This window comes from Arachis ipaensis, chromosome B7 (assembly GCF_059453495.1).
Source record: "Arachis ipaensis isolate K30076 ecotype BB chromosome B7, ASM5945349v1, whole genome shotgun sequence".
NCBI classification, from domain to species: domain Eukaryota; kingdom Viridiplantae; phylum Streptophyta; class Magnoliopsida; order Fabales; family Fabaceae; genus Arachis; species Arachis ipaensis.
Genome location: NC_142442.1, coordinates 808,039 through 822,275, shown reverse-complemented (window position 1 = coordinate 822,275; position 14,237 = coordinate 808,039). Strand labels below are relative to the sequence as shown.

Here is a 14,237-nt window from a genome sequence, read left to right as displayed (position 1 = left end):
GTAGCATAGTTGTTTCTACTTGTCAGTATTAGTTGCAAACTTGTTTGTTATAATTTGGATCTTTCGCATTCATTTTGGTTTTGTGCAATAACAAGGCTACTTCACAAGACTTATGATGAATGCATTGCTTTGCATCCAAGTAAAAAAAATTTTTGCTTTTGTGTCATTTATTATATATAAGAAAAAGTACCATACAATCACTTGATGCTGTCACCTTTAATTTGGAACGATCCATTCTCATTTAAAGTTTTAAACACAAGCAAGCAAGCAAGCAAACAACTCTTAATAAATAATATCTTATATCAAATATATTATGTGCATGTTTGGGCGCCATTATTTTGTTAAAAAAAGATCTTTTTTCAATGAAAAAAGATCTTTTTTTATTTTTTAACGTGTTTAGCAAATTTCTAGTAGTAAAAGTAAAAGCACTAGTAAAATCAAAAAAAGATCTTTTTTGAAAAGCTGTAATTTACATCTTTTTTTAAAAGATCTTTTTTCCTTAAAAAAAAGATGTTTTTCATGTAATAAATAAACAAAAAAGTACTTTTATATTGTTATACCCAAACATAATTGATTGATAAAAAGACCTTTTTACATGAGATATCCAAACATAAAATTACTTTTACTTCTCTATAAGATCTTTTAAAAAAAGATAACTCGAAAAAAGATCTTTTCTTAAAAGCTCACCCAAACAAGCCCTATACATGAATTGAAAATATATACTTGAGTGTCAAATGAGAAATTAAGCTAATCTTATGAACAGAGTTTCGGCAAGTAATAAACAACAGCATTCTCTTTTCAGCATCCTCTTTCACATCAATGATAATGTTCTTTAAGCTTTTGAGAAACATGGAGTCAAAGAAGGTTTTCAGTTGTTAGAGAACTAAGTAATTGATTAACATACATGAAGAGGTACCCTTATCAGATTCATGTCATGCCAATGAACATAAAGGGTGCATCAAGTTAGCATTTGCAATGTTGTGTGACAATCAAATATGAAAGGCATTCAAGTTATCATCATAAATAAACACTTCCAAGTTCCAAAGACAAATAACATGGAAAATGGAAACATTTGACATAAAGAAGGATAAAACATTTTGACAGCAAACACAGTTTAAATCAAATTACCACCAGTTTAAACAGCTACTAGTATTAACATGGTCACACTTTGAAATCGCAATCGACATTCTATTCTATTCTCATGATGAAGTAAAGATGTATTCAGGTTGTCATTAAACAAATTTCATGAGAATTCACAAGTCCAGCACCAGCTTCATCTCTTGAAAATAAAAAATAAAACAAAAATAGGACTAGAACATCATGAACAGAATCATAAACACAGAAATTGATATCATTACATAAAAACAACTTCCAAAATTTTTTAACCCTCGTAAAGAAAACCCAAAAAAAAAATCAGACAACCAAATAAACAGAACAAAAAAAAACTTGAATGAAGTCAATGAAACAAATTCATACAAAAAACCTTAATAAAAAATATGTAGAACAGAACAGCTTTTGAATGGGTTCAATGAAACAGATTCCTACAACAAGAACATAAAGGGAACAAAAAAAAAATCAATGGAGCAAATTTATACTTGAGGCTAAGACTCCATTGGAACTCTGGAAGTGGAGGATGAAGGGGGAGAGGGAGCACCACGGCGCTGACGACGACGCTCAACTCACTGAGCACCCCATCATTTGTTAGATGATTTGACTGATTTGACTGAATTTTCATCTAACGGCTCTCAACTATCAACTTCACGTGAAGTCGACTGCACCTGATATTTCACCATATAATTATTGAAAAAGTTTTCACATATACCACACCATTTTATTCATAGGAAAAGTCTAGGGGACCAGCAACTTTTCAAAATTGTGGTCAGCATATAATCAGCAAAAAAAAGTGAGTCATTTGATGAAATTTCCCACCAATCTCACACCATTAAAATCATGATTGATAGCTATTTGATAGCTACAAATCACAAAAATTGCTGGCCCTAGCACTCCTCTTATTCATATATTGCTATTCCATTATTCAGATCAGAGGCGTAAATTTCAAGTTTTCTATAAAATTGTCATATCATTTATAAATTTAGTTTATAATAATATAAAATTCATTTATACTACTACTACTACAGAGAATAATATTTAGGAAAAGTTTAGGGGCCATCAACTTTGTTAAATTTTGGCCAGCATGTAACCAGCAAAGAAAAGTGAGTCATTGGATGAAATCTCATACTAATCTCACACCATTAAAACCATCATTGATGGCTATTTGATGGCTACAAATCACAAAAGTTGCTGGTCCCCTCGCATTCTTCTAATATTTATACAATTAATCTAGTATTAATTTCACAATTTTATATATTAAATTATCTAATTCTATTAAAAAATTATAATATAAAAATATTAATTTCTATTAATAATTTAAATTCTAATTTTACATGTTATGTTTGAAAAATAATTTTTTTATAAAAGTCTATTTATTTATTTATCTATTTATTTATTTATAATATACAAAAAGAAAATTTAAGTAATATTAGATAATATTAATCTAAAAATAAGACAAAAGTTAAAAAAATATTAATTCCTAACATTTTTCATACAGTATTTTTTTTCAACCACCTTATAAAAAACTACATATCAAATGACCCGTGAAAGTCACGGTGGCTTTTCATTTCTAACACTTATTTGAAATTCCGAAAAAGTACTATGGAAAAGGATTGCAACACATGGCTTGCATATACAAATACAAATGAGTTAGAAAGAATGTTGCTATCAAAACTTTAATAGATATTAATGATTATCGGAGAACAGTGTTCAACAATAGCATAAAGAATAAAAGAAAAAAAAAAGAATTGTTTCATTTTTCAACCCTTAGAATAGAAAGACACTTTATGTAAGGTAGCAGGAAAAACCGAAAAAAATATCCATAACGTGCAAAATGCAAAAAATTATGTTCTATCAATTAATAAGATTAACTATTATGACATGATAAAAAGCAATACACTTATGTACCTTTTTTTTAATATAAATTAATAAAAAATATGAATAGTTGTATTTAGTAATATTTATTTAAGTAAGAAAACAAAATTTTAAGTACGAACATTATTATTAATTCTATTAGCAAATGTTATAATTTTGTATTTCTTTAAGTAAGAAAACAAAATTTATATCTAAAATATTTGGTGCTAAATTTTTAATTTATAGGATCTATTTCTTATACATGATAAAGCTTTTCTATGTTTCCATGTTAGATATATCTCAAGTACGTTACAACACGTTTTGTTCTGACTCTAAATACTGGACATATCACATAACATAATTAACCTAAACACTGATCAAACTTTGACCAATCATTATCCTTTTGCTTAGTTTTCGTTCTATTAATGGGCTTGAAGAGAATACAGCTAGTCAGCTACGTATTAGAGATAAAGAGAGAAAAAAAGAAAACGGAAAAAAAAGCGAAAGAATTTGGCCCAAATTGTACCATGTAAGGATGAAAAATTAAAAATTGTTGAAAATGAAGTACTTTTTTTTGGACGTAGCTTTGGGCCAGCAAACTGACCCGGCCCAGAACAACAGAAACTATTCGCCCGGCAACCCAACCCACTCACCTTAAACTAGCTTTTATATGTGGGGGAGGGAGGGGTGCTGTTTTTTTGTCACTGGGGGAAGCATTTTTTTTACATTGAGGAAAGCCTTTTATAATTGGGAGCTATGTAAAATGGATTTTTTTTTATGTAAAAAATGATTGAGAGGGGATATGGGTCAAACTACAAATTCCAAAAGCCCAAATGGTCCATAAACAATAACAATTTGCATAATCTTACGGATTGTTATTAAAACCGCTAAAAGTTAGTTACCAAATAAAAAAAAAACCGCTAAAAGTTAACCAACTTGGGTTGGTCGTGATCAGTTCACTCGTCCGCTTAAGTAAGTGTTGGGAGTTCGAACTCCACCTTGTATATGCAGTAACTCATTGGCTAGCGACAGACCCTTAAATAGAGCTCAGATTTGCGACAGATTAGTTATTAACATGTCGGGTCGAGAGTTATCATTTGAGTAAACCAAGAAAAAAAAACAGCTAAAAGTTATGGCTGTATTATGATATTTAGTTATTTAAATAACAATTTTCTTTTACATTTTATAACTAAACTCTTGAATTATTACTACTTATTACAGGGGAGGTTTTCAAATAATTACCACTCCTAGTTTTTCTTTGACTGCAAAATCTTTACATCATGTGCAAATAACGAAGTGAGGAAACGAGGAGCATCGAGAAGCTTCTGAAGACTGAAACCCCCACTATTTGAGCTAATATCACAAAGCCCTTCTAAAACCCTACCATTTCTAATTCTCTGCTTTCACTCACTCACTCAGTCAATCGTAACCGTCAAAATGCACCGTCTATCAAGGCGCTGCTCCTCTCTATCCGCCGTCCTCCGCCATGCTGCCGCTCCTCGCCGTCATCTCGCTGTTCCACTTCTATCTTCCATTTCTTCGGTATAATCCATCGCTTTTGTGTGTTTCCTCGCGTTGAATTCATTTGATTGAACTAATTGTCTCTCCTACAATTCCATGTTAGCTTCACTAGCTACTTCCTATCAATTTTCTCAAGTTCCATCCGTTTCTCTTCAGTTCTGTTTTTTTCTGTTAGAAATTGCAATTTTAATTGTAGTTTGAGATTTTGATATTATGGGAGAAGCATTGAACCAGCTGCTTTATCTTTCTTTGTTCTGTTGCTGTAGAAATGTAGCGTTTTTTGAGGTAGTTGTGTGTTATCAATACCTTTTTTTTTTTCCTGGGTTGGAAGCAGGTAGGTGAGGAAGATGCTAAAGCTAGATGGTATTCCGTCTTAAGTTCAGAGAAATCTAGGAATTATCAAAACTTGAAGAAAGATTTGTTTTTGGGGAAGCGATATGAGTCTACTGCTGCAGAGTCTGCTGAATCCAACTCCACACCATCTGAGAGATATGAGTACCAAGCTGAGGTATATGGCTCTTTTTTCATGTCCATGTTTCCTATCCTTATAGTGTGAATAATATATCATATCGTGATCATAATTTTGTATGTATGCATCGTTTTGCAGGTTAGCCGGCTCATGGACCTCATTGTTAACAGCTTATATAGTAACAAGGAAGTGTTCCTTAGGGAACTTATCAGGTTTGTTCTTCCACTTCTGCTTATATATGAGTAACATTTAATCTTCACTTTTATGTATAGCTCTTGATTGTTTACTGTTTCAAATACAGCAATGCAAGTGATGCCTTGGATAAGCTGCGGTTTCTGGGTGTTACAGAGCCTGAACTTTTGAAGGATGCTATTGATTTTGATATCAGAATCCAAGCTGATAAAGATAATGGGGTTATCAGTATCACGTAAGATAAATGGCTTTTTTAATTTGTTTTTGACTAATATTTTCCTATTTTCGGTTGGTAATGCAAATTTTTGCTTTATGCAGTGATACAGGTATTGGTATGACAAGACAAGAACTGGTTGATTGTCTTGGAACTATTGCACAGAGTGGTACTGCAAAATTTTTGAAGGCATTGAAGGTCTTACATCTTTCTGAAGGATGCTTTATGATTTTAGATGTTTTATGATTTTATTATCTTTATTTCTTTTACAGTTATATATCTTATAGGCTGACAAATGTTTATCATTTAAAAGGATAGCAAGGATGCTGCTGGTGACAACAACTTAATTGGTCAATTTGGTGTTGGGTTCTATTCTGCTTTTCTGGTTTCTGATAAGGTATGCATTTTAACATAAATAAGTGTGTCCATTTTTGGTATCTCAAGTTATTAATTTTCTGATGTTTGAACTCTGAAGGTAACTGTCTCGACCAAGAGCCCGAAATCTGATAAACAATATGTTTGGGAAGGAGAGGCAAATGCTAGCTCATATACCATTAGGGAAGAGACAGATCCTGAGAAGCTGATTCCAAGGGGAACTCGTCTTACACTGCATCTTAAGGCATGTTGATTATTGATAGTCTTTTATTTTTTTTCCGGGGTAACAATGTTTTTTTTTGGCCTGATCTTACGAAGTGGTATTATCTGTGACTTCATTTCAGAGGGATGATAAAGGTTTTGCTCATCCAGAGCGAATTGAAAAGCTTGTGAAAAACTATTCACAATTTGTCTCGTTCCCAATATACACTTGGCAGGAAAAAGGATATACCAAAGAAGTATGTCATTATTTTCTACAAATCTTTTTTTGTTTGATATGATGGCACTGTATGTATACTTGGGTTGGTTTTGCCTCCTCCTGGATTAATTTGATAGAAAACATGAATGTTTTCTGCATTATTAAAATATATGCTTATTCCAGGTTGAGGTTGATGAGGATCCAGCTGAAGCAAAAAAAGACGAAGAAGATGGAAAGACTGAGGTAATCTTCTGCTTGTTACGTGAACCAAGTATTTGTTCTCACTTCTTATGTGTGAGGTCGTATGGCTTCTGCATGTTTACTCACTCAATTATGACTTTGAAACCTTATTATGGCAGAAGAAGAAGAAGACCAAGACTGTTGTTGAGCGCTACTGGGATTGGGAGCTCATAAATGAGACCCAACCAATTTGGGCGAGTCTTATGATCTTAATTTGCATGTTTTCTGCTTTAATTGAAATTTGTTGTTTGAATGGAGATTAAATGCCAGTCTGCTTGTGCAGCTTCGTAACCCAAAAGAAGTCACTAAGGAGGATTACAATGAGTTTTACAAGAAAACTTTTAATGAGTATTTGGAACCATTAGCATCATCACACTTTACCACAGAGGTAAGTTTATATATGTATGTGTAATGTTCACCCGTTCATAAACATTAAATTCTTAGTTCTGCAGTAAAGCATACTCTGCGACTTCCAAACATATAATGATGAGATTTTAATACTAATTTGGAATCTGATGTCCTTGACAGTTGTTTTTGTTGACATTTGTGGTGGTGGTATTTGCTATTGCAGGGTGAAGTAGAATTTAGGTCTATACTATATGTTCCTGCCTTTGCTCCTACGGGGAAGGATGACATAATCAATCCCAAGACAAAGAATATAAGACTATATGTTAAGAGAGTATTCATTTCGGATGACTTTGATGGAGAGCTGGTATAGTCCCTTTACTGTCCATCACCATGAGTAATAGCAACTTGGTGGGTCTGACCGTCTGATCATAACTTTTTTTCCTGTGCTAATTTCTTATTTTCTTTGACAGTTCCCCCGATACTTAAGCTTTGTCAAGGGTGTGGTTGACTCAAATGACCTTCCACTCAATGTGTCACGTGAAATTCTCCAAGAAAGTCGCGTAGTAAGTAGTAGGAGGTTATGCGTGTATAAAGTTTAAACCTATCACTCTGTTTTGGATATGCAGAATTCATAACTAGTTTCATCTTGCTTATCCTTTTTTCCATGTTTCATGAAGGTGCGGATTATGAGGAAACGATTAGTTCGGAAAGCTTTTGACATGATTTTGGGGATATCTATGAGTGATAACAGGGGGGTATGTTCATATTTTGACGAATTTTAGTTGTACACATTCTGCCATTATTCCACTCTACATAGGATAAATTGTGGTAGCTTCATCTTAGATTCACTAATATTATCCGTATGACTATGTGTTTATTCATTAGTATTTGACTAGATGTCTTGCTCTGTATGCAGGACTATGAGAAGTTTTGGGAGAATTTTGGCAAACATTTGAAACTGGGTTGTATTGAAGATCGTGAGAATCACAAACGCATCGCTCCATTGCTTAGGTTTTTCTCATCCCAAAGTGAAGAACAACTGATCAGCTTGGATGAATATGTTGAGAACATGAAGCCTGATCAGAAAGATATTTATTACATTGCAGCCGATAGTGTGAATAGTGCTAAGAACACACCTTTCTTGGAGAGACTTGCAGAGAAGGATCTTGAAGTATAAGCTTGTTTTTCTTCCTAAGTTTATAACTTTGTACCTATTAATTATATCATTTATTAATATTGGTGTTTGCGATTTTTTCTTTTAGGTACTGTTTCTGGTGGATCCAATTGATGAGGTTGCTATTCAAAACCTCAAGTCATATAAGGAAAAGAATTTTGTTGATATTAGCAAGGAAGACTTGGATCTAGGTATGTTCCTATTACATTGTGTACGGGAATAACATTTCTCGAATGCTTGATATACTTCATGTTTTGGGAAAATGCTCATTTAGTCAATGGTATCAGCATTTTCATCAGCCAAATATTTAGTAGTCCTTGTTTGTAGAGGCAATCTTAATATTTCGGTGGATTCATCATGGCTTGGTCCTTTATAGCTAGTTAAATTTGATTTGTTGTTTCTACAGGTGATAAGAATGAAGAAAGGGAAAAGGAGATGAAACAGGAATTCGGCCAAACTTGTGACTGGATTAAGAAACATTTGGGGGATAAAGTTGCAAGTGTGCAAATTTCAAACAGACTAAGCTCTTCACCCTGCGTTCTGGTGTCAGGAAAATTTGGTTGGTCTGCAAACATGGAAAGGTGGGTCTTCCTTTCTATCATGTACTTAACGACGAATTTTGAGGATTTTACATAACAAATTAACATTGTGCTCTATGTAATTGAATTCACTGTAGGCTAATGAAGGCACAATCTATGGGCGATGCCTCTAGCTTGGATTTCATGAGAAGCAGAAGGGTGTTTGAGATCAATCCTGACCACCCTATTATCAGGAACTTAGATGTATGATAAAATAGTGTTTTTACTTTCTTTTTTTATCATCAATAAATAGGTCCAATAATATTAAATGAAAATCTATCTTGTGTAATTTTCAGGCTGCATTCAAAACAAACCCTGATGATCAAGATGCCCTCAGAGCTATTGACCTTCTCTATGATGCAGCTTTGGTTTCCAGTGGATTTACGGTAAGTTCATCGGCTCGGTTAATACTATTGTTTTGATCAGCATATATTGGCTATTTTAACATTACGTGTGACATTATTTCTTGGTGTGCGTGTCTGCGCGCAGCCTGATAATCCAGCACAGCTTGGAGGGAAGATATACGAGATGATGGGTATGGCTCTGACCGGTAAATGGTCCGCCTCTTCTGGTCAGTTTCATCCCACTGGAACCCAGCCCCATGTCCCTGAAACCGTAGAAGCTGAGGTGGTTGAACCTGCTGAGGCACGCACTCAGAAATGATCAAGATTTTTGCTCTTTCTTACCCCAATTCGCTCTATAATTTTTCCATTTTAGCATTTCCTTATGGGCCAAGTTAGTATTGTTGACAGCATCAACTGAGTAGTAGTAGTAGTGAGTAGTACACTTCACATACAAATACAATGAGCGATTTTCAATGTAACGGATACCGAGTTCGTCCTTTCTTGGTGATATGCTATTATAAGTAGTCAATAGCACATCGTCTCCAAGTATTCTGTTTCAACATTTCAATGATTTTTATTGTTTGCTTGAAAGGTTATAATGTTATATAACTGGCGGGTACATAGAATTATAAGCATGTCTATATCATGCTCTCTAGTGTTATGGGATTTTATTCTTATCAAAATATTCAGACTGAAGTGGTCACATTATCCTGTAATTTAAACGGAAACCGTCATTAGCGTTACAGGGAATCCGCATAATTCCACGGCAACGGTAACCATAACGGCAACGGTCTTACACTATTACGGTGAAATAGAAAAACGAGAAAATTGCAGAAGTCAAAGAGCGAACGCGTTAAGCAGTAGCTAGTCAGCCTGCTGAACCGGTCACTCGTGACTCAGGCGTTGAAAATGACGACCCTCTGATTTTTCTATATATATAAATACGGAAATAAAATTTGCTAACGAAAAGTAGAAAACTAATAAAATGATAAAATTTGTAAGTTTTTAAAACATTGAATTTGTTAAAAAATACATTAAAGAATTCACGTAACTATTATTGAAAAAATACATTGAAGAATTTGTTATTAACTTATTATATTCTGTCTTTCTTGTCATCTTTCGCCGGTTCGCTCATTCTACCGGTCTGAACCGTATACCACCGATTAGGGGCAAAATGGGAACATTGTTGGTTCTTATTTTGACCTAAATCATTTCTCTCTTTCTTTTTCGATCCCATTTCAATCGAAGTCGAAGATACTTCAATCGGGGGTTCTCTTCTGCGTTCTTCTCCTTTGGTGAGCTTCTTCTCCTTTGAATTTCAATTATCTACCTTGGAAAACTGAGACTTTTTCTGTGATTGCATAATTTTTCAAATTGAGCTGTGCAAACACTTGATACTTCATTTTTAGCTTCTGTTTTGCTCTGTGAATCTGCTGCACTGTTTTTTCACTTTTGGTTCTTAAGTGCTGAATTTCTAGGTCAACTTCATATGAGTATTATTCAAGTTGCATATTTTATCACTTGATCTGCTTTTTGACTTGATGAGTTAACTTCTATAAGAATTTTAGTTAGATTTTGCATATGTAACTTCCGTGCTTCTTTCCTATGATACAAAGCTAAAGATAGTTTTTTGAGTTGAACACTGAAATCGCTTGCTTAAAACTACGTTTCTCCTTCATTTAACTTGTTTGGTTTTATTTGGTGTGTATATATAAAGCATCTCTTTTGAGTTTCTGACATAATAAATCTTGTCATGGGTATGGCAAGCCAGTCTCTAACATCAACCTGAAGCCTTGGAAGAAAGATGCTTCCTCCACGACAGCAATCCCGGGCTGGTGGACCACAAACATCCCTGTCTCTAGTTCCATTGGATACTCGTCTTTCTCCGGAGGAACCTAGATCAAACTCTGACAACCTCCGTGAATCTCCTACTGAAAGTGCCAGTTCTCGAGAAACTTGGCCTACAGCTGATGCAATCGCATCAAAGAAGATTGAGAATGGTAAAGCTGAGATTGATTGTCCTGAGCAGTCTGTTATTCGCCGTGTTTCTAGTGCAGACAAAATTAGTCTTCAGGACATTGCAAGAGAAAGAGTTGATGTAATATGTGAAAAAATGCATCATCTACCCGAAGAATTTCTAGAGGAGCTAAAAAACGGACTTAGACTCATCCTTGAGGGAGGTAATGGCTCACAGCATCGGGAAGAATTTTTCATTTTGCAGAAGCTTGTTCAGAGCAGATCTGATTTAACAGCCAAGACATTGATTAGAGCACAGCGAGTGCAGCTTGAAATCCTTGTTGCCATAAATACTGGAATTCAGGGATTCTTACATCCAAGCATCAGCCTATCACAGACTTCCCTGATTGAGATATTTGTGTACAAGAGATGTAGAAACATAGCTTGCCAAAGCCAGCTTCCAGCTGATGATTGTACCTGTGAAACATGCACTAACAGCAATGGTTTCTGCAATCTTTGCATGTGTGTAGTCTGCAGCAAGTTTGACTTTGAAGTAAATACATGCCGCTGGATTGGATGTGACTTGTGTTCTCACTGGACTCACACGGATTGTGCGATTCGTGAGCAGCTTATTTGCATGGGCCCTTCTGTGAAGAGTGGAGCAGGAGCTAGTGAAATGGTTTTCAGGTGTCAAGCCTGTAACAGGACTTCAGAACTGTTGGGTTGGGTTAAAGATGTCTTCCAACATTGTGCACCATCATGGGATGGGGAAGCCTTAATGCGAGAACTTGATTTTGTTAGTAGGATTTTCCATGGTAGTAAGGATCAGCGAGGAAGGAAACTGTTTTGGAAGTGTGATGATCTCAAGGAAAAACTTAAGACTGGAAAGGTGGATGCTAAGGCAGCATGCAGAGCAATTTTGATGGTTTTCCAAGGTACATATTTTATAATTTACCTGCAAAATCTAATCTTGATATTTCTTCCCTGATGGAGGCTTTTGGTTACATGTGAAGGTAGTATGAATGGGGTGTTGTCATTAGAAAATGGAGTTAATGATATATAATTGTAGTTGGATATTTAGATGTTACTTCTAATTATTTATCCCATTCCTTGTTATAACCAATGCCTTTCCTAATTGAAGAGCTTGAGATGGACTCTCCTAAGAGCCTGGAAAATTCAGAAGGTGGAAGGCTGATTGCTCCTCAAGAGGCATGCAATAGAATTGCTGAAGTGGTGCAAGAGGCTATAAGAAAGATGGAAATAGTCGCTGATGAGAAGATGAGGATGTTCAAGAAGGCTCGCTTGGCTCTTGAGGCTTGTGATCGTGAATTAGCCGATAAGGCCAGAGAAGCAGCAGAGCTCAAGATGGACAGGCAGAAAAAGAAGGTTCAGATTGAAGAGCTTGAGAGAATTGTGCGGCTTAAAACGGCAGAAGCTGATATGTTCCAACTGAAAGCTAATGAAGCTAAAAGGGAGGCTGAGAAGCTCCAGAGGATTGCTCTTGCCAAGTCAGACAAATCAGAGGAGGAATATACTAGCAATTATTTAAAACAAAAATTAAGTGAGGCTGAGGCTGAGAAGCAATATCTGTATGAGAAGATCAAATTGCAGGAAAGTTCTCGAGTATCACAGAGCAGTAGCGGCGGTGATCCCTCTTCAATGCTGATGTATTCCAAAATCCATGATCTTCTGTACAGTGTTCCTCCCAAGGCAGACAGTCAATCTAATGAGTGCCACCCTTTCCGAACAAATCCATGAGAGTACTAAGATGTGTATGTCGTAATATATTAGATAATTATAATTGTAGCAATGTTTTGTTAAACAATTGATGAAAAGTCAGTCTAATTCCATTAAGATTCAAGACGCCAAAGCCTTTGTGGATGAGAGGTACTAGTAAAGGCTCTAAATCAGTTTGAAACTGGCTTGTTTTATGTAGTATATATATAAATATGCTTTGACAAACTTGGATGAGTTTGATCGTTTGCTTACTTTGTGAAATCTGGGATCCCTTTTTTATGTTATGCATCTGAAATTAGTTACTGCTGTTTTTTATGTGTCCTCTGAATTGATGAGATAGATTGTACGTGAAAGTAAAATGTTATTATTGATAAAGAACACAAGTGCACAAGATTACTCTAAAGGGGTTATCTTCTGCCTTAATAGAGAGGCGGAATGCTCATCTTTTTGACAGAATGGTTTGGGACTGGTACATCACTACCCTTTGGGGGATTCTTAGGATCTTGAACTCGGCGAAAAGGTGCATCATTCTCGAATGTCAAAGCTGCACTGATTCCATGGCACCTTATGAAAGAGGTTTGGCACACATTTGGTGTGACTACTTTTGCATTGTTGACAAACAAACCTGCTCTGCCACTATTGGTTATGCTGATCACCCTGCTTGGAAGACTTGAGGGAACCACAGAGCCATTTGGGAAATGCAATAGATGATTGAGCACCAGTGATGTTGGAATAGAATGACTGAATATGAAATCATGAAGCTGGTCTGGAGTTATTGTGTACTGAGATAGTTCTTCATCACTTGGCATTAGGAATGTCAGATCATTGGTTTGCAATGAGTTTGGTTGGCTGTTGAGGATTTTGAGGAGGATCACAAATCCATAGTAAGACTTACTTCTCATGTCAGCCATGGCTTCCTGCAAATCAGTTTGGTTGAAAGGCGGCGTGGGCTGAGATTCACCAACTGTGAATAGGGTAATAAAGACCACAAGCCAGATAGCCATTGGGGTCAAAAGATGAAGCAGTTATGCTTCAATGCTTTCAGTTTGTGTTAATAAATGGAATGCAGTGAAGTCTCACTTTCTTAGGTATTTATAGCCTTGTTAATAATAACTCACACCTATTTTGCCACACACCTTTTAACCCTTTGTAGGTGGTAAGCTGGTTGTGCATGAAGAGGTGCTCTTATCTCTTTTGAACAGAACAAAAAGCAGAGTATAATAATGATTTTTTAGTTATTAGCACTAAAAGCTGAAACTCTGCTTTGAAATAGGTTGAGAAAAGCAATAATAATGAAGCCATTTTGTTAATAATCCTGAAAGTAGAGCCTGCATGCATGCATGCATAATCTATTATCATTGCATATGTATCTTTTACTCTTTTCACGTCAATGGTAAGATCAAAAGAGTGATCATTATGACTTTAACCTGAAATTCCCACTTAATCTAATCATGAATCTTCCTTCTGTATATTCATGATATACACATTTCCTCATTTACCATTATGGGGTTGATCATTGGTTTGCTTAAATTTTTTAACTTGGACCCCCTGAACATATTCCCACTAATTCACCAAGCAGGATTGGATTGATTCAGAATTTGAGTAAAATGGATAAAATTTAAAGATTATATACATAAATCAAATGTTGTGTACAACATTTAAATAAATATTTAACATAATGAAATCATCAACAAATGAAATGAAGTA

The 14,237-nt window shown here is 35.2% G+C and overlaps 3 protein-coding genes across 4 annotated transcripts; 2 read left to right on the top strand and 1 right to left on the bottom strand.

The window, feature by feature from the left end:
- Positions 1-4,246: 4,246 nt before the first annotated feature.
- HSP89.1 (HEAT SHOCK PROTEIN 89.1) lies at positions 4,247-9,428 on the top strand. The gene is made up of 20 exons (XM_016310859.3): positions 4,247-4,506; positions 4,820-4,993; positions 5,093-5,166; positions 5,256-5,381; positions 5,465-5,558; positions 5,674-5,757; positions 5,836-5,979; positions 6,080-6,193; positions 6,337-6,396; positions 6,513-6,587; positions 6,677-6,781; positions 6,965-7,105; positions 7,212-7,304; positions 7,419-7,496; positions 7,658-7,912; positions 8,004-8,106; positions 8,322-8,496; positions 8,592-8,697; positions 8,790-8,879; positions 8,983-9,428. The coding sequence occupies exons 1-20, from the start codon at positions 4,402-4,404 to the stop codon at positions 9,154-9,156; spliced, it is 2,370 nt and encodes a 789-aa protein (XP_016166345.1). The 5' UTR covers positions 4,247-4,401; the 3' UTR covers positions 9,157-9,428.
- Positions 9,429-9,798: 370 nt separating this feature from the next.
- On the top strand, positions 9,799-12,755 carry LOC107608967 (OBERON-like protein). 2 transcript variants are annotated; one of them, XM_016310766.3, is made up of 3 exons: positions 9,799-10,132; positions 10,609-11,728; positions 11,935-12,755. In XM_016310766.3, exons 2-3 carry the CDS (start codon positions 10,642-10,644, stop codon positions 12,549-12,551), a joined length of 1,704 nt encoding a protein of 567 aa, XP_016166252.1. In that variant the 5' UTR covers positions 9,799-10,132; positions 10,609-10,641; the 3' UTR covers positions 12,552-12,755. The 2 variants fall into 2 exon arrangements, with proteins under 2 accessions (XP_016166252.1, XP_016166251.1); XM_016310765.3 differs by having other exon boundaries at positions 10,605-11,728.
- A 148-nt stretch (positions 12,756-12,903) lies between these two features.
- On the bottom strand, positions 12,904-13,534 carry LOC107608968 (fasciclin-like arabinogalactan protein 19). Its single transcript, XM_016310769.3, has one exon. The coding sequence runs from the start codon at positions 13,532-13,534 to the stop codon at positions 12,950-12,952; it is 585 nt and encodes a 194-aa protein (XP_016166255.1). The 3' UTR covers positions 12,904-12,949.
- Positions 13,535-14,237: the final 703 nt, after the last annotated feature.

What these genes read in the sequence shown, in the direction of transcription:
- LOC107608967 (XM_016310766.3), top strand. Translation starts at nt 10,642, where the DNA reads ATGCTTCCTCCACGACAGCAATCCCGGGCTGGTGGACCACAAACATCC. An exon ending in AATTTTGATGGTTTTCCAAG is followed by an intron (nt 11,729 to 11,934) that starts GTACATATTTTA and finishes TCCTAATTGAAG; the next exon opens with AGCTTGAGATGGACTCTCCT.
- LOC107608968 (XM_016310769.3), bottom strand. Translation starts at nt 13,534, where the DNA reads ATGGCTATCTGGCTTGTGGTCTTTATTACCCTATTCACAGTTGGTGAA.
- HSP89.1 (XM_016310859.3), top strand. Translation starts at nt 4,402, where the DNA reads ATGCACCGTCTATCAAGGCGCTGCTCCTCTCTATCCGCCGTCCTCCGC. An exon ending in TGGTCTGCAAACATGGAAAG is followed by an intron (nt 8,497 to 8,591) that starts GTGGGTCTTCCT and finishes AATTCACTGTAG; the next exon opens with GCTAATGAAGGCACAATCTA. An exon ending in CTATTATCAGGAACTTAGAT is followed by an intron (nt 8,698 to 8,789) that starts GTATGATAAAAT and finishes TGTAATTTTCAG; the next exon opens with GCTGCATTCAAAACAAACCC.